The sequence below is a fragment of the Ischnura elegans genome, chromosome 3 (assembly GCF_921293095.1).
Source record: "Ischnura elegans chromosome 3, ioIscEleg1.1, whole genome shotgun sequence".
Taxonomy (NCBI): Eukaryota; Metazoa; Arthropoda; class Insecta; order Odonata; family Coenagrionidae; genus Ischnura; species Ischnura elegans.
The window spans coordinates 89296871-89317477 of NC_060248.1; the positions used below are offsets into that span (position 1 = coordinate 89296871).

The 20607-nt window shown below is 37.9% G+C and overlaps 1 protein-coding gene across 3 annotated transcripts in view; it reads left to right on the forward strand.

Annotated features, from left to right (window-relative positions):
• LOC124156128 overlaps positions 1-20607 on the forward strand; it is a 701458-nt gene that overhangs the window by 534796 nt on the left and 146055 nt on the right. For all 3 annotated transcript variants that reach the window (XR_006864274.1, XR_006864275.1, XM_046530467.1), the window contains exon 3: positions 3433-3549. Coding sequence is in view for 1 of the 3 variants with exons in the window: in XM_046530467.1 (XP_046386423.1) it covers positions 3433-3549 (117 nt within the window). In the remaining 2 variants the exon portion in view is untranslated. The remainder of the gene's footprint in view (positions 1-3432; positions 3550-20607) is intronic.

Genomic DNA, 20607 nt, shown 5'->3' on the forward strand with positions numbered 1-20607 from the left:
TTCATCCCTGTAAATTAAATCGCAGTCCGGCAAATTCCTGTCCGTCCGTCAGACGTGAAAAAAGCGGAGAAATATTCCTTACAAACTTACCGGAGTAATTGAGATGATATTTCCTCAGTATATAATCCTTTGCTTACACACGGAGTTGTCATTCTACTGTGAACCAATCTGTCTTAGCGCAAGTGAGCGGCCAACGGTTAGCTCTCGCAATATGGACCTTCCACCAAATCCCCGGCATCCACCTTCCGTGTAGGCCTTGTGATTAATTAAAACTTTTATGAGAGAATTTTTAGCGTCATGACGAAGTTCTCTTTTTGAGAACATCCTTCCTCCCTTTCCCCCACACCCTCTCGTTTTTTTTTTTCTTTGGAACTTTTAAAGTCGCCAGCTTGTCTTTTCACTGGGTATGAGCGGAGGTGGAGGGAGAAGGAAACTTGGGCACATCCCCCTCCCCTGTTGTCGGTGGACCCTCTTAATTTTCCTCCCTCCCTCCCTTTCGCGGACGACGCGGGAAGATGGTGAAGTGGAGGCGTGGGGTTTGGGAATAAGGAAAGAGGAGGGGATAGGCCGGTAGTCAGTGTGGGCGTCGGCGGTGAGTAGCGGAAGTAATGGGGCGAAGAATTCGGTATGGGCGGAAAGGCGACTTTTTTTAATAGGGCGCGCTACCTTCAGCGGAAACTGAGAAGCTCGGAAATTAATGGCAGCGATCGGTCCTAATTCAAGGAAATCACGGCGGGTTAGCGAGCGGTGTACCTTACGGAGTCACTACATGCAGTGGTGTGGATCTGTGGGTAGTTAAGGGGGCTATTCACTAGATAAAATCGAAATTTTTGGAGGCTGCTACTTTGTAAAAAAGTATTTATGTAGTTATATTTTACGATATTTTTAAGTACCTAATTTAAAAAATTATAATACAAAAAAGTTCTGCACTTAGGGCCTATTTTAACGCTTTTAGTATCTTACAATCCAGTGGCAGATCCGGAGAGGGGGTAGAGGGGAAAATTCCCTCCCCCCCTTGGGTATCCAATTTTATCCCCCCTCTAAGCCCCTCTTTTATTCATGTCCTGGATCCGCCTGACTACATGAGAACATAAATTTTGAAACGTCCTTAGAAAAAATCATTCACAAATATGCTTTCCTCGGGTAAGTTTATTGTGAATATGTACGTGTATGTTGCTATGATGTTTTAAATTAAACGAGGTTGTTTGCTACGCTCCATTTTAAAAGGAAATAGTAGTTTAGTTTGCTTCCTAATTACTTAGAAATACTACAAATTTTACCCAATCACCCCGATTAGTAACTCTATTTTTGTGTGGAAACTTGGCAGCAGTGCATATAAAACTTTAGTATTCACTATAGAAAACACAAATATATATTTGAAGTTATTTACGCCGTGGAATCAGCAGGGAAAATATTTTAAATTTACGTTGCCTTTTATAATAATATAAATTATTGGTTTCCCAGGCCACTGTGCAGGCCTTATTACGCGACGCAGGTTCCTGATTTGCCAAGGAAATCGTACCAAACTGTGCGAAAGATCCGTGATTTGATTACCGGTCCAGGGGAACTTTACTCTTTTGGCAATTCATCATTCACCGCCGTTCACGCGGCAGGCTTCTAAATATTACATGTATCTTCTTGTTCTTAAATTAAGGCGCGATAGTCGAGGTGGCGTTTGTGGTAAAACAGTACTAAGGGGGCTTCATAGAGGCGGCCCGATTCCACCCCATAGAAGACTGATTTCTGTTGCCACTTCGGTCGCATTTTAATCGGTTTTCAAAAATGTCCGCGATGCGTTTATGAGTGCAATGCGATCCAATTTTTTCAAATATCTAGCAGAATAATGTTTTCCATTGTGATGAATGGCATTGAAAAGTTATGCATTCGATAGATCACGTCAAAATGCGAATAAATTTCGGTTAATACCCATAATGATACTTTTTTAATTTCCCCGTGAAACTCGGATCACGAGTAGCGACTTTAGTAAACCCATTTAAATGCACCTTTGGTGACAAAACTTTTCGAAGCAGACTTGAGGATCCTCTATTTTAATATCCGTGAACAGTACTTATCAATTCTTGAAGTGTGGATGCCAGTGTTTAGTTTTTAGCTAATGCAGCATTTTCATTTTCCCTCTCCCCTTCAGCTCAGGACTTCATAAGGGATTACTTAATTTACTAAATTATTAAATTTATTTACTTAACTATTGTGGCTCGCTATATTGTACTTTCAACCATCTTTCTAATTCCACGGTTAACATGTGTGTACGAAATATAGTGACTGCGGGCTACTTCCCTTTAAACAGCGATTCTACCGTCCAAAGATTGAACAACTGAGTTCGCCGCTCTGTTGGGTCTTGGAGCCAATGTTCTCCGGTGAGCGAGATTGAGGGGATGACAAATCCCTCAGCGAACCCCTGGGGAAACCCTGCTGTTGTGAGCCGGAAAAGAGGTTGCTATATGAAGTCGGGGGTCTAGAAGACTTGCCTTCGCAGTATCTCATGAAAGTAGTATCAACTTTAACTGGATTTTTCGTCCGACAGTCGGTTTTCGAGGCAATAATTCTCTTGAAAAAGAGTACTAGCCTTAATGCACCATATTCCATCCTTTTACCTAGAAAAATAAGTTATGTACTTTTGATACGGTCACTCATTAGCCTTGCCGAGATCGAAATGGATACTTTTTCTTACGAAGGCTAAGCGTGGAAAACTATGCTAGTAGATGTATCTTGCATGTAAAATGTTCATGCGACCAAAAAAAACGGTTGTTTCAGGTGAGAAGTGGTAGAACTTTCCGTCATTAAACAAAGATCATTTGAAGGTTCCACCAAAAGACTTTATTGAAGGTTTCGACTCTTTTCTAATTATTAGTGTACTTAAGATCTATACTTAAGAGGTTAAAATCTGAACAGTAAATTAATTATTTACAGGTATTAAGCAAATTTTTTGTATTTATTTCCATCACTGGGTCTTTTAATTTTGTCGCGGTGTATCCATTATAGTTTGTATCTGTTAAACATTCTATGTACCAAGAGTAATCTTAAATTTTCCATATTTTGCATTTATAGGTGAATTTTCATTAAATATTTTGTGTCATGAATTAAATGGCAATGCCATGAAGGATTTACTGCTAAACTATGAATGTAAAATTGCTGAGAAGAATGAAGCACTCTCATTGTGTTTTGTGATATGTAATATTCTCCCTTGGCTTTATATTTTTGGATTCACATTATCCATTCTTCGTCCCACATCCCATACCTATAGTTCACCCCTGTGTAGAGTCCAAAGACTTGTCCCTTCACAATCGACGCTATCCCTTATCCACCAAAGTGTACAAACCCACGCTTCCCTTAGGCTATGGAAGTTCCCTTTACCAGGTCGAGACTCTTTGGCGCCCACGCTGATCCCTTTTCTCTCTCTCTTGCTCTTTGCAGTTCAATTTTGTGGGGAAACTACTTGGACCAAAGGGGAACTCAATGAAGAGACTCCAGGAGGAGACGATGACCAAGATGGCCGTCCTCGGCAGGGGCTCCATGCGAGATAAGCTCAAGGTGAGTGTGTGTGACAAAGATACTGATATCTGCTTCCCGTCCCCCTCCCACGTCTCATATCCTCCTACGCACCGCTTTGGAAGGATTGCACGGTCCAGTGCCACACGTGTCATCTCGGCCACTGGTCCCTATCGCACGTAAGCGAATAATCTCGAGGACACCTTTCTGTCCGTGGAGGTCTGACTATATTGACCTTGGGAAAGTATGAACTTTGTTCTTTATCATTTCCCCATGGTAACCACTTGATGGTAAGAAAGCTTTTGATCTTGGCGATTTTCTTCGCCGTATTTCTGTGCCTACAGCTAATAGTTTACCACCAAATCGGATCATTGAACACCTATGTAAAATACGTAAATCAAGTAATGCAGCTATTTGAAAAGGGGTATTCATGTATGTCGGTTGTCTGCAGTCTTTGATTCACCATGAACGCCTATTATTTGCTGTATAATTTATAGGACTGTCGTCGAATGTTTACTTTCAGCGTTGGTCTTCTTATGTTGGTTTGGTTTGTGGTACCATGGCGTTGTGCAGCCATAACAAAAACTTGAGAATATCTGAAAGTTATATTAATGCAAAGTACTCTATAATAATGTACAATCAAACTTATGGCCTTAATTGGAAGATTTCGTGAAGTTCGGCATTCAAACACTCCAAAGTTTTAACTGGGACCAAAATTGTTACCTGTGCGCACTGCTACCTTCCTTTCCCGTCTCTCTATGAATTGTAATGTGACTATGATGAAGGAATTCTCTGTTTTGTGGGAAAATATAATTTAAAGTGGTAGTTCGTTGAAAACTTGTTGAAAAAAAGTTTCAAACTTGTGACTTCTATCGGAGATGAATTACTACGAAGATATTTCTGCTAACTTTGTAACTAAACGACTGCTATAGGCATTATATTGTGCATAATGTGTTCAGCATGAATAAACAGGCTTTCACCAAAGAAAACTAATTTCTGCGTCAACTTGCAATATCTAATGATAAAAAAATTTGCAGAGAGTAAAACTTGGTTATCCTATTTTTCCGTTGGCTTGAGAACCCAGTTAATGTATGGTTACGTAAAGAAAAATATAGGATTTTCATCCCTCGGCGGAATTCTCTGTTTGGGCCTCCCGATGTCGCCCTTTCTCCGCTCTACTGGGTCTTCAGAGGGTAAGTGAAAGGATCCCGACGTGGGTGGGACTATTGAGGAAGCTGGGGAAAACCGTTGATACTCACCCTCCACTGTCCCCACCGCATTACACCTTGAGCCTTTCTTCGCCCTTACTTTCATTCTCGGCCATGCTGACAGACTCCTGTGGATTCCGAGGGTGTCCATTGTGTGGGAGGTTTAATCTCTGAAACCCAAAATCGCTCTCATGCAAATTGAGCTCTGGAGCTTGGGAAAGTAGGCTTGTTCTCGAAAGGTGTCATTTGTATTCCCACCGTGTAATATTCTGCAATAACTGATATCATACGCTCCTCGCTTATTCTCAGGGGAAAATTCAACGCCAGAATTACTAAAACCACTAATGATGGTAAAACTAATGTTGCAAGTATTTCATTTCCTTACTATTTTTTTCATCCGTGTTGTGTAACATCAGTGACTCAAACTATTTTATCCATCATGTTAATTTTTATTGTTTTTAAAGAAATATATTCTATTAATTTCATTTAATTTAGTTTCGAAATTCAAAACTATGTTTAAATCTTCAAAAGAATAAATCCTTTTTAATGTTTTCGACCAAACGCTCTATTAAAAAAAATTTTGTTTTACTCATTTCAGTTTGGTTCGTTCGTGCAGGATAATTTAAAAGGAGCCATTTGGAAAATAACCTCTCTATTTGTGTATTTCATTTAATGATGAATTAAATGAATGTTAGTTCAGACTAAAATTACGTAACTACTTAGTTTCGCATTCGAGGTAATAAAATTTTCGTAAACACAAAAATATTATGATATAAATGAATACTCTAAAAACTAAATGAGAATTTTCAAAGGACGGTGCGGACGGACGGTATGTGAATTATATGATATTGGTATCTGTTTTCGTGCAGAAGTGATGAAAGATGGCCTGAAAAATTGAACTTCAAATACCATAAAGGCTTATTCGGTAAATATAATAGTAGCTTTGGTTTAAAAAGTAGTGTGGTAATACAAAACGTGTCAATGGATTTAACAATGGCCGCTTGAGCTGTTTACCCTAGTGCTTCTATGATATTTGTATGATTTTTAAAATTTGATTCATCAGGTATGAAGTCACGTCTTGGATCTTGAAAAACTTGCTCTGGATTCTGGGTAAAATTAAGAGAATAACAGCTCAGCAGTACATAAATATGATCTTATGGTGTCGTTCATTAGCCGGCTGTGATAGAGCAAATGCTGTTCTCTCAAAACTTGCATGATTACTTTCAGGATTACATTCTAGGAGCGTATTGCCGTTGGGATATTGCCTTTTTTCTCGTTTCTTTTTCGCTGCTTTTCCCAATCTGCTGGATTAACAAGCAGCTCGCGTCTAGCGTCATAAATTGTGCGGTTCAATACTTTCCGGCGCCCCGGCCGATTTGCATGGGGAGCGCCGCTTGTGAAAAATGGCCTCCCGATGATCGTAGCCAGAAAGCACGAGGGAGGGAAAAAAGAAACCTTATGCTTCGTATCCCGATGCACCTGCCCGAACGGGAGTGATTGCCAGTCGATGCACGAGTGCATGGAGAGACGAGGCCTTATGCTCCGGCGTGATATGTGAGAAGAGGATGAATGGATGTGGGCGTATGACGCTTCGAGGTGACTCTCTCAATCGCTCACTCAATGAACGATCGTTCATTCGTATCTTTGAACGTTTGAAGCCCGCGTTATTTTCATGCACTGGCGTAGCCGGGATTTTGGATTGGGGTAGGGAGGGTTTACCAAAATTTCGGGGCTCATACGGGGTGTATGGAAAATACCTTAGAGCATGGGGGTCCGGGGAAATTTTGGGATTTTTTTTCATTGAAAACGTGATTTTTAGGATACAAAAACAGTAATTTTGTACCAATAAATTTATAAAAATAAAGTATATAAATTGGATGAAGTAAAAGTTTTCAATGCTCAAGGAGGTTGTACCCGGGAAACCCTACCCGTGGATACGCCACTGATTTCATATGCAGATTGTGTGAAACCCAGAGTTTTTAATGTTTTTCTTATAAAATCCAGTAAATTTAGGAGCTAATAAATGGCAGAACTTTCCATACAAAAAGACCAGATAGCTGGAGGAGGAGGCTAGATAGTCTAGGGCCGAGAAAAATGCAGGGAATAATTTTTACTTAGAATTATATACGACAGTCCGAACCCTATTCGGGCTCGGGTCCCTATCAGGTAATGTACATGGCGTGGTATACTTGGAATTTGACTTCATAGTGTATACACCTTTTCCCGTCTAGATATTACTTGATTTGGCTACTGAAAACGAAAAATGTTTGTAATAACATTAACCCTTTAGCTATATAGAGTATAACTTTGACTCTAGGAATTTACATTACGCAAAATATGAATGTCAATTTCACGCAATCTGAATGGTAAGTCTGAAGAAATGGCAAAAGCTAAAAGATATATAGCCAGGAGTGAAATAGTCCTATTAGCTGGAAATTACTATTAATGTTTTGTCCATTTATATTAAAATGGTCTTAATTGGAGTAACCTGTGATCATAATAGACATTATTAATAATATTATATTTTAAAGATAGGCTGGTCAGTCATGGCATCCCTTTTATGCAAATGTGCGAACTAGAGGGACTTTCAAGTTACGGCTCCTTTTACCGAATCGACCGATTCATCAGTGAAGCACTAAAAATGAACGAGTTTTCCCACCTCATCCCACTAGATTTCAACGTGTGCGCTGTCCGCCATGCTGGGCGATATATTTCTAGAGACAGCGCTCATATCCTAGCCTCCTGCTTCCCTTCTCCTCTCCCTCCCAATGGTTCTCTCATGAGGGCGCTCCGAGAATACATTTCACACTTCCCTCGCACCCTTGGACTAGGAGTCATTAGATACGAGAGGAATGGTGAAGTAGGATGGATGGCGTAGACTGGCTTTAAAGGTTGGGATGACATACGTAGGATGAACCTTTTTAAAGCATTCTACCGTTTAAGGCAGAATGGTTTAAAACCATGCAGTGTTTTGAGCTATATCCAAGGAGACTTTTGCGAGTCTTTCCATCAAAATTTGTTGTGTTAATTTTTATTTATTTCTTCCATGTTCATTTTTCAAACGAGAGTGAGGTAATTGGCATATTAAGGGTTATCTGAGTAAGCTGCGAAAGAAAGTAGAAATGACTTTCCTTAACTAGTCCTCATTATTTAAGCAGGAAAAACAACGGGAGAACGATGTCGCTTTCATTTAATTGTCCCAGGGAAATCTACGAAACATTGTGATTTTCATTCACATGGTATTGTTTTTGCAATGCAGTTGACTTCAAATTTCTTATCAAAGGTGTAAGTGTAGCATATCTAGATGTGTGGAGGACAGACAGGGTACAAAAATGAAGCCGCCGAAGAAACTGAGTGCTATTACCGTGGATGCTATTTCTCTGCGGCAGGATTTTAGTTGGCGTGTGAAGAAAGCGCCGGGTCAACTTAAGTAGATCGTAGTACATACCTGATAATGATTGCAAGACAATCGAAACACTTGTAGTAGAGTTGTGAAATAAAATTAACAGTACGATTTCTTTGTCTATCACTTTCTATTGAAGTCTGTACTTCTTCCTTTCACTAGCTTGTTTCTTCAGTTACCTTATATTCTTTCTCCTTTTGACCCCCTTCATCTACCTCGGGCAGTGGGCACCTCGATATTGTATAGCCTCATCGTGAAAAAAGAGGTGGCGGAAACACGATGGTGGTGTCGGGCCTTTTTGAAATGGAGGTTCAAAGGGGAAAATGGGGTCTTAGGAGAGGGAGGATGGAGGGTGGATGCAGCTTTCTGAGGTCGTTTCGTGGAGAAGGGATGGTAAATGACCCCTTGGAGAGGAGAATCCTGCGCGTCGCTGGCACGTGGCACGGGGTATTCTAAGAAAGAAGAACCCCTTAAGGAGAGCCCTTTCTGGTTCGTGGACATCCCCTCCGTGTCCGTGCTAGCTATCTACGTTAGTAGGGTCAGTGTAGTTCAAAATATAGGGCCATTGCATTCGTATTCATGTTGGTCACTGCGAGAGGTGCGGGGTTGCCCTCTGGGACATTAACTCAGAATACATGATGATTTGGTTTAAAAATTGACCACTTTTTTTTCTAAGTTGACTTCTCATGATTTTAAACCCATAAAAAAGTATTCGTTCTGGCTGGCGATAACAGTAAATTTTCAAATTTTGGTAATATGGGAGAGAATTAGAATGTGCATGTGAAACATTTCTTTATTTTTGAATTCTACGATAATAATGGTGTATGTTTTCTACTTTCGTTTAATGCCTTACTAATGCCGTTACAACTTAACACGTATGTATGGATTATGTGTAGGAAAAGGTGAATTTTAGTCCCAGAGATATCACGGTACTTCCTTTCGATGACCTTATAACAATACTTAGTTGACATACATGGTAACTGACTTCATTTTTCTGTTTTCTGTAATTTTAGTATCTCCTTCGCATATTTGTTATATAGCCTTTTAACTTAGGTTACCATACGACCCAACTTGTATTTTCTCTCATATATTTTCCATCAAATTCACCGGCATAGGAAATGCACATTATTACAATAGGGAAATGTTTGAGATGGAGTTATTATTTTTTACAAGTTTTCATCATAAATTTAGGGTAAAATATACCTATAATTTAATAAAATAATCATATACAGGCCCCTCGTTTGGGTTTTCTGGATGAAAAATTGAATGAAACATTTTAAGGCTCAAAATTTACTGCTTCATTTGTTTTTCCAAGTCTTAACGATAAATTTAATGACAGAAAATGGGTAACATGAGTTTCTGGAGGGGCCAATTCCAGTTTTTGATGTGAAAAGTGACAGCTTCAATAGGTTTTTGGTCGTCCCTAGTTTTTATATGGCTCATTGCGTACTCATAAGTTTGATGACGTTTACTGATTGCAATCAGGTCTCAAAAGTCAGACCATGATATATCTTTTCGTAATCATTAGTCAATCGTGTGCTCACTCAATCCTACTATCAGCTTACCACAGCCGTCTTCACTTCCCAATCCCCAGAACTCATTAATGTTCTGACACCCCATCTGTTTCATGTTCGAATTTCTCTTACTAACGTAATTATCTCTCGGATCTCCCCATGGGACTTTCGCCGGGATTCTCAGAAGTTTATTTCACCTCTCAGGACTTTCTCGATTTATCTGTGCACTTTCATTTCCTGATTTTTCAAGCCATCATACTTGTGCTGAAGAATGGTAAAGCCGTGTCGTGCAATTAAGCGCTTGATGTGAATGCATGCAAAGTTAATTATTTATTGGTTAACTGCTTTGAATTAAAAATTTCACAACATAAATCACTAAATGTCTCTCAGGATGTTCTCGATTCATCGGTGCACTTTCATGTGACTGTGTGCATAGCTTTTTTTTTGCTGGTTAACAGTTCGATTCATCCGTGCACTTTCATGTGACTGCATGAAAAGTTATTTTTTTTATTGATTTACAGTTATGAAACAAAATTTTCACGGAATGTTTTTAAAATTCTCTAAGAAAACCTTTAAGATAAAATCTTAACTGTATAACTTTGTAACTCCCACACAAAATATATTAATACAGTTTGCAAAACCATTTTACCCGGTTCACAACTTGAAATATTGCATAGGAGGATGCCATTATGAGCAAAACAACGGCTTTAAATACAAAATGTGGAAACAAAAAAGTTAGCTTATTGATAGGTGACCTTAATAGCCTACCAAAAAGTGAATACTGTTATTTCTCCTTTAAAAGTATTTATTATTGCCTTGTCCTCGTTATCTTCGTAATTGAATATCCTTGGAATCGTCTATGAAAAACAATCTTCCGATTGCGTCACTGAGTGAGTATTATAAAGAAGAATGAAGATTTTGAGTATTATAAAACTTTTGTGTTTTCGGGATATTGACAGATTAGTAATGTTCGTTTTTCTCAACCTGGGGCTTGGTCATTAGGATATAATTATGTTTTTTTTACCGTCGGGGATGTTCTCTTTCGAGACTGGAACCTTTCTTAGGAGGAACTGTCATCTTGTCATCTGCTGGGGACCGTTCAAGGAGATCCGCCGGCCCACTAATTAAGCGGCGCTCAAGACAGCTGCTTCCTCACTCAATGCTTCCCAACTCCTAAGTAACGCCTTAGACCGGCCATCTTTCACTTTGAAGTAACTTTCTACCGTCATCTACGCCTATTAGTATTCCTATCCAATTAGATACGTCGACTTCACCTGCCGCACAAACTACTGTTATTCACCCTTACGAGTACCATCTGCCATTGTGACTCAAATCGGCACAAAATGCATTTTATTTTGGCATGACATTTAGGAAGACGAATCATTTTAATTTTTGGTTATATTTATATCAATTTCGGTATTATATCCATAGAGCAATTTACTGAATTTTCCGTGCCTAGTTGTTTCTTGTATAATCTAAAAATTTCTCTGAGTTAAATTTGATACCAAAAGAAGTAATAATATCCTCGTTGCAATGCATTTTTTAATTCAGGCAGAATTCAATTTATGTATACCAATTAAATTAGTTCCGAATCGGTTTTCTGATGCATGAAATCCTCCAATGGGAAAATTGTACGAATGATAATCTACATAGATACTAATTGTAGATTTTTTTAATTTTGGGAATTAGCTTTGCGGAAGCTTATCGCGTTCATAATAAAAATAAACTGGTTTAAGTCCACACATTAAATTATAATCAGACCCAGGGGGGCCCAATTAATGGGAATGCTACTGTGTTGAATATTGGGGCGGTTTATGAAATAAATTGTGGAATCAAACAAAGTTATTTTCATTATGAACTATGAAATTCTGGGACTATTGTTCCCTTGAAGAGAAAAAAATCACTCTCAAAATCTTTCTGTGACCCCCTGTTTATGCATTTGCTCTGGATAGCTCCCTGAGGGATTTCGAAACTATTCTAAAAAGTATAAATTGTCGGCCTCGGTGGCGGCGGGGGTAAGTCCTCACCTAACATACCGAAGATCGCAGGTTCCAGTCCCACTTGGATAGATTATCTCTATCCCGGTAATGGGTGGGTGTGTGATTGCCAATTGTTAGTTGTTGAAACCCCCGATGTAATGACCTCACTGTATTGTTTGTGAGGATAATGGAGATAATAAAATATATAAATAAATACATATGAAGGGGTGAGAGGCAAAGGGGTACAAGTGATTTTTTTTTAAACAGAGCTAGGTGCGGAATTTATAGAATAAATATTATAAAAAATAGATAGATACGAGTGAGTCTCTGTTCTGCGCTATCATTGAGTGGGAAATCAAATGCACTATTATATATCAAGTTGATCTCGTTTGTTTTCTTTTCCTTATTTCTGAACGCAACTTTATTTAGAAAAAAATATCTCTTGCACATCTTGACTTCCTATCCCCTCACATATCCTCCGAAGCCAAACCCCTCATCCTGCCTGTTCTGACGGTAACGTAAGGAGGGGGTAATGGCGTGGTGAAGCAATCAGCGCTCTCGTCTAATCACGCTATGCGGGGGTAGTGGTTTAAGGATTGGGGGCTAAGAATCAAGGAGAAGAAAGACGGAGTGTGGGCTCTCTTAATGACGGGTAATCTGACACTTGAGCGGCTTGGTCTTTGAAGAAACTCTGGGAGGCGGTTTCTCTGTGACAGCACAAGTGCTGTAGTCTTCCCCGCGAAGTTCTAACCCCCCCCCTATATGTCTCCCCTTTGATGCCCTCCGTTCAACCCAACCCCCTGCTGCATCTCTCTTGCAAGATCCTAAATAGTTGCTTTTAGATATGCGATTGCGTCAGTAGCCGTTGCCAGAACTTTTAGAGAGTGCTCACTAGGTTATCAAAGACTCCTCAGGATGGAATAAGTTAACGGGTTTTTCTGTGGTAGTGAAGTTATTCAAGCTTTGTTGCTTCATCCTGTCAGGCGGAGTGCGATTATTTTCCCCTGAAGGAGAGTGATTAAGTCGTCAACTGGCAACTGTTTTAGGCCTCGTTTTTAAGTTAGAGTAGGTATTTGTATCACCTTACTATTAAAAAATAGAAAGAAAGATCGTTTCCATTGTTTATGTGTCACAACCATACGTCAAAGTGACGTTTGACAACTTGTTTTGACAATGTATGTAAATGTTATTCAATCGAAATCCACTCATTCATTCAAAATTCACTCATCATGAGTAATTTCAAGCCGCCTTTAGAAGAAACGGCAGCTTCGTTAGCTAACGGAAGTAATTTTGGTCTAAAGGAATTTGGATGTGCGTAAAATTAGCAAGAAAATATTTATGCCCAAATTTTTAATAAATAAAAATAAGACGTTTATATTATGCACTATTTTAAGTCACCTACGAAAAAGACGTTTTTATTGCAGCATAATAAAAATAGTCAACGTATAAATTATTTAAAAATTTTATAATAGTTTTGAACGCTCACCTTGCTAACATAATCTGTAGAATAGAAAAAATTACATTATAAATTTAATAAATTTACTGGGTTATTAAGAAACAAACGTTCATATAATTTTAGTTAAGGATATTAAAATTATTACAATGTTCCTTATTGTAAGTAGTGGAATCACTAAAAGCTTTGGAATTGGAATAAAATAATATTATCTCAAGGGAAACGAATATGCAAAAATACTTTCACGTTAGGTTTTAAAGAGCACGTGGTTCAGATAATTACTTATAAACTATGACAAACTTATGATTCTGCTTCTATCGAGTGGTGTCTTGTTATAAAAATCCTTTTGATTCATTTGTCTGACTATACCATATTTAATTAATCGTAGAGGGCGTAACTTGGTGGAAATCCATAATAGCACGAATACAAGGATCAAGAACTTTGCTATTTCCAGGTGACCTTGATAATGTTACTCTGATAATCACCTTGATAATGTTACTCTGTAACGAAACCATGATCGGTGCTAATAAAATATTATGTGGAAATAGCAAAGTTCTTGATCCTTGTATTCGTGCTATACCATATTTGTTCCATACTCGCTTCTTTTTTCCTATAATTTCGTAGCGCAATCTCAAATATTTCCGTTAAAATTATCTTTAGAAACACAGATATACACATATAATTTAACGCTGGGTGTTGAGGAGAACATAGTTAAAATAACTGCTTTTTAACTGTGACGAACGTTTATTATATTTTATCGAGTAGTCCCTCATTATATAAACTTTTATTATACATTTATGTGATTCCTATACCCTCGCCTTAATTTCTCTCTTCCCATGCACTATGAGTTTCGGCCCTACCGTCATAAAATGCGCCCTCTTCATCGTGATATTCGAATATTTTCCCCGAGGGAAGGGAAGCTGCATCATGTGACTTTTAATCCTTCTCGCTTGCAGCTGGCTTTTCCTCGTAGAGAGAGAGAGGCAGAGGGGGTAGCTGTCGGTCGGGGGAAGGGTCCGAGCAGAGCCAAGGCGGAATGCCGTGAAATGGAGTTTTAAAAATAGGCTCAGAGGGGGAAATGGTGGGAATAAGGAGGGGCTTTTCAATGCTTCAGGCCGCGTGCCGTGATCCCAGAACGCGTGCGGAGGTAGCCGAGTTGCGGGGGCGGAGTGAAGGGGAAGGAGAGGGGTGAAGTCGAGAACTAGCTCTTCGGATGTCGGCAGGGGAGACTATTTATGGAGCAGGGACCTGCGGGGGAGGAGGAATATCTTGGTTGGTTGGGAGCGAAGGCTAAGACAGAATAGAAAAGAGTAAGATGGATAGGAGAGGTGGCTTAGCAAGGATCTCAACATCCGTCGCGCGGAGGATATCACGTTGTCCTTTTTTAAAAATTTCTGTTCAGAGGACACGTACCGCTTTCTCGAACGGTCGTGCTTCGTATTTTTTTGGGGAGATGAACGATTCCTTTAAATCTCGTGCTTATCATCTTGAAATTTTCTGTTTTTCAAGTATAAAATGCATCCTTACTCATTGATTCAATCAAAAGGGTTATTTGGGTAGGTTATGGTAGAGCTCACCCCGAACTAAGTCACATTGGTGTGTGAATTTTACACATTTCACATTCCTTTTTCCTTGGGGGTCAGTTCCTTTCCCTGTGTCATTTTGCTTGAGGGTGCCCCAAAGCTTCACTCAGGTTTCGAACCCTGGATCCCTCAGTCAGTAGCCAAGCGCTTTACTCACTGGGCTACCATTCTCCCCCATTAAAACACAAAATTTGAGAAAATGAAACGGGTTATATTTTTCTCTCTGAGATTCTGGCATTAGTTCACCAAGGTCTACTGTATTTATCTTGAATATTCTTCAAGGTGTTAGTTCACGTTTTATGGGAAAAATCCGTCACCGAAAGAGGTCGAAGATGCGTCTTCTTAAGAGTTACAACCTAGAGTGGAGTGTCAAGAAAAATCTGAATTAAGTCGAGAGAAATCGTTTCTGCTCGAAGTCAACAGTCATGCGGAAATTTTTATACAGGGTTTTACTCATTGGCCTATATTCAGTATTTCATCATCTTTTACCAACATATCTTTCATATGGTACTCAATCACTATTTAAAGTCTTTGAGTATTTTAAATTAACTTGCTTTTATGTTATCATTTTACTAAACTTGATCAAAAGTGTCCTTGTCCCGCAAACATTTTTTTTATCATTTAACGGACTGTAAAATTGAAACAATTCATGGTGAATAAAGTTAGAGAACTTGAGGTAGATATTTTATTGATCTCCCTGATTTATTTCCTTAACTAGTGGGAATAAAGTAACATTTTTGTCCAATTTAGATATAAATTTACATCCACTCCCGAGGTAATACAAAATAATGGTAGTTATGACATTTACAGGTAGATTTAGTGCTCTTCGGGTGTAGAAAGAATATCAGGCCTTTCAGTACGGAGATTATCTCATTTTCAGTTACATATTTAAGATATCTGCTGAAAAGTATATGGTTAATTTAGGTCGTAAGACAAAATCTGTACACACAATACACGTATCTAAAGTATAACGTACAGTCATGGTAAACGGGTTAGTTCTTTTTCCCATCTACCATTATTTTCAACCCAAATTTCGACGAGGAGAATATGCCTTAGCAATGATTCTTTAGTAGTTCAGCAAGGATAATAGTGCTTTTATGAGTTTTTTTATTGAATGAAAAGGTCAATAGTGACTACCAGCATCTTTCGAAATGAATGTTTTCTTTTGGACTAAGAAGGAGCATGAATTCCTACACACTTAGCCACTGCATTATCCACATCCTAAAATCCCCGCATGGAAGTATAAACTCGTTGTGTAACTTGCGTGATCGAGATAAAACCGAAACATTGGGAAGTTTTTAGAGGATGCTGCAGCCGAGAATCTTTGTTAACTGGGGTAGCAGGTTAGAAATGTGTGTATTCCTCTCGAGAAAAACTTCAATGCAAATTCCCACGATCCATTTCGATGTTGGGAGGATCATTTAGTTTCTTTTTTGGAGTAAATATACTCCTTGGCCATCATTAGCGCCATTATTCCCATATTGAAGTCATTTATATCTACATCCTTTGGCGATCTTTTTTCACATCTCCGTGTTGTTTATGCAAACCCTCTCCTATATTGTGAGAATCCAAATTTACCTATCTCTTTCACTATTTGTGCGCCAATTCAATATTTAAAAAAATTTTCTCTGTAATATTAGCGGGTTTTTGCTATATTTGACCGTATTCCTATAAGCTGAAAATAACGAACAAAAAATGCATTGTTGAACCGAAAATTTGTGAAAATGGAGGGAGTAAGTTATATAAAGAAATGTACGAAATCCATTTCTTGGTGTATGTTGCTTTAACGGAGACAGGAAAACGCTAGGGATAAGTATTTATTAAAATATTCATTTTCTCTATTTAAATTAAAAGTACTTGTGTGCAAATGTAGCGTAGCATGATGTTCGAGATGAAAACAGAGGTCCCTGCTCCTGTAGGTATGTTTACCCTTCTTACTTAAAGGCTAAATAAGTTGCGTGGTGGGTAGGGTAATCTGGAAGCTAACTTTTGTTTTGCCCATCTCCATGAAAAGCTTGTATCTATAATATTATGCTTAAACCTCTGTCGTGGTTGTGCAATTCATTGTTAATTTTCATAGAATAGTGAAATCTCAAGAAATAGATATGTACTACCTCTTTAACTTCATAGATCCTCAAATTGAAAAACGAAATATGCTTACTAACGTTATGAAATTATTTCCTAACCTTTTGACTTTTATTTTATTAATCATTATTAAGAATTGATTTTTATTAGTTTTTATTTTAATGTGCCTCTCCACTTTTTCCACCCTCTGCTACATTTTCAATATTCACTGCCTGAATGTTTTAAGTTCTCCATCCTAACTGCATTTGTACGCATACTTTCCCATATTTTGTACGGTATTGCTCCTGTGAGCTTATGTATTTTATTTTCCAAATGTTTAGAAACATCATATAAAACATGTTAGGTAGCATCACACTCTGAATATACCGTGCGTAAAGATTTTCTGCTCCTGCGAGCTTATGTATTTTACTTTCCAAATGTTTAGAAACATCATATAAAACATGTTAGGTAGAGACATACGGCTGATGCATTACCGTTACTAGCAAAAGGATATGATGAGAAATGTAAAAAAATATTCTTTCTTGACTACTATATAGTTATTGGCATAAGTGACGTTTAAAATATTTGTACGAGAGGTATTTATGCATAAGTCATTGAAGGCTCATTTCTTTTGTTTGTCGAGGGATCCGTCAACATTATTTTTTATCGATAGAAAGAATCACGCTCTGAATATTCCGTGCGTAAAGATTTTCTGCTCCTGCGAGCTTATGTATTTTACTTTCCAAATGTTTAGAAACATCATATAAAACATGTTAGGTAGAGACATACGGCTAATGCATTACCGTTACTAGCAAAAGGATATGATGAAAAATGTAAAAAAATATTCTTTCTTGACTACTATATAGTTATTGGCATTAGCGACGTTTAAAATATGTATACGAGAGGTATTTATGCATAAGGCATTGAAGGCTCATTTCTTTTGTTTGTCGGGGGATCCGTCAACATTATTTTTTATCGATAGAAAGAATCACGCTCTGAATATACCGTGCGTAAAGATTTTCTGAAAGATCCGCTCTCATATTTGAAAACTAACATAAAATATGCTATTTATGCAGCATAATAGAACCTGAAGACGCTTCGTGAACCTTAAATGTGGTTCTCGGTGGCGTTCGTTTGATCAAGGCGAACCGCGTCCTGGGGCGAGGAAGTTCCCTTCTCCAAGAAAGTTTCGAGTTTTCTCGGGCTTTGAATTGCAGGGACGACAGATTAAAGGGGTTTCCCTATAATTTGGCGCAACTTGGAATCTCCTTCACTTTGAGACGAACTCCAGGGATAGATGAGCTAAGAAAAAGACGCTTAGTCGGCCGCTCAGCGGAAAGCAGAGAGAAATTGGAACAGTGGTGGTTAGAAGAATTCCAGTTCGACCTGAGTCACAATACTTACCTTACATTCACTCACGTTTTCGTTAGATCAGTGCAATCCATTGTTTTCCGATCATAATTTGACCACATTTTGTGTTGGTAAATTACTTTATATGGTCTTTCTTTGACATTTTAGGCATTTATCGCTAAAAATTCGATAAAAGTTATCCATTAGATTATTTAAGCTAAGTTCAGTAAACTACCGTTTGAATGGGTGCAGTAGATCATTTTTGCGCTTCAATCATTTTCGCAATAAGTAAAGTTAATATTTAAGTTTATTTTTGATTCCATTTTGATTTTACATTTCTGATTAATTTGAGACATGCTTGGTTCAAGCATAGCTGAAAATTTATTTTTGCAGAAATCATGGAAGTAACATTTTTTATGCGAATTCAAGAGCATCTGATAAACTTTACATTTTATCGGTGTTGAGATTAAAATGAACCTACCGAAGCTCCATGCATTCCTTTGGAAAATTATTTACCTCAGAAAAGGAAAAACAGGGAATTTTTTAGTAGTCCACTTTCGCATGTTTTTTTTTAGCACAAAGCAATTAGATACGGTGAATGATGGCAAAGAATGGGATTGAATAGCTCGTATTCTAGTGTCCATCATTTCCTTGAGGTTCTAAACACAACAAGCGTGCAGAGCATCGAAGAAGTGCCAAATGTTCCGCCACAAACATTAAAAGTTAAATTATGGACGTTGCATGCGAACTATTGAGGCGTAACTATGGCAGACTTGGAAATTGATGAGGCGAGAAGTGAGAAACGCAGAAAGACATTTCGCTATTTCGGTGAAGGTTATTTCAGTGTCTTACTTACTCGCTCTTGGCCCTAATTTGTCTATGAATTTAAGTTTATTATTCAATTTCAATATGACATTGTTGCTCTGGTTACGATAACATTGGACTGGCTTGTTATTATGTTTGCATCATTATTTATGTAACAGGCACAGCTGAATCAATTGAAAAATGGAGAGTTGTTGTTTTTTCCCTTATTTTTGTGGTTTTTGTTCGTATAAAGCTTTGCCTGGATAATGAAGGGCTTAGAGACCTTGTTCATTTAAGGATTTTAAAGAAAATGGTGTAATAAGTGATTTTTCATGACAATCGTTGGAAAACTCATTTAGTCTTTCCTAAATATTCAGTAAAATTAGAAATTTTAACGCTCAATGTAGTGTAATTGGATAAGGCAAACTTTTTACTTTGTTCAGAATTGATTTGATTGAGAAAAATTAGTTCTAGTTCAACGATTTGCATTGTTCATAGCCTAATTTACGTGATGACCAGCGGGAGGAAAGGCGGAACAATCAGCGGAAAGTAAGCTTGAAATGGAACATGTTAAAAGTTACCGACCTCTCCACCCGAAATTTTCAAGGGCTAATAACACTTTTCATGATCAAATATCTTAAAGATTTGCGAGTTTGTATCGCTAATCCTGATTATTTTTATTGCATTATTTTGGGGGTATTTATTTTAATAGTTGTCGAAGAATTTTAATTATTGTATTTGCACTAATGTTTTACTGAAAAGTATCAGCATTCGCAAAAATAGGGCTGAATATTTTTTTACGCACGAATCATACAGGAAGGAATGGTGTAATTACGTACTTAATATTTTCATATGCTCGATTATTATCGTAGTAAAGAGGCTTTTTGAAAATTATGTACTACCTTCAGTCTGTAATAAAAGTTTTTGCGGACAACACTATTTAATATCATTAATGAACTAACTTCAGTTATGTGTTTTATGCAAATGTCAGGTATAGATCGTTATAACATTTCATATGATTTTTAAAAGATTGCTGATTGCTTCATTCAGTCTCCCAATGATGGTTATTTAATGCAGTATCTAGCAAATATTTTGAAGTTGAGGTCAACAATATATTGGTGTATGCTTCTTGAACAGGAAAGGGAAAAACACGAGGAATAAATGTTTCTTAGTCCCTGCATTTCCTTAATTTTTAATACAAATATTGAAATCGTCGTATCTTATTGAACAAGATAAAATAGAAACAAGGAATGGTAATTTCCACACTTTAAAGACTGAGTGGTGAAACTATGGTAGGAGGTGGAGTTATATATTAAAGTATGAAAACTAACATTCGTTGTTTATACTTGAGCATGTATAAATATCACTTTCACCACGTCAAGCCTTAAACATCTTCATGCGGCCGTATTGAAGGCGAAAACAGAGGCGTCCTGGTCATAGAACTAGGTCTACTACACTTCATACTCATGGGTTACATAAGTTACGTGCTATGTAGGGTAATATCGAAGGTAATCTCTTCATGCTATGCGGCCATATTGATTAAGTAAGTCTACACTTCATACTTAAAGGTTATATAAGTTGCGTAATATGTAGGGTAATCTCAAACACTTGTCTTGCCCGCCATATTGAAAAGTTAGTGTCGCCATTGTTGAGGGATTCTTTTTGGTAGAGAGACGACTTGCGTGTTTCGCAGTCAGCCGATCTCGTGCAGCCACGGGGGAGGGGTAGACTGGAGGGGAAGG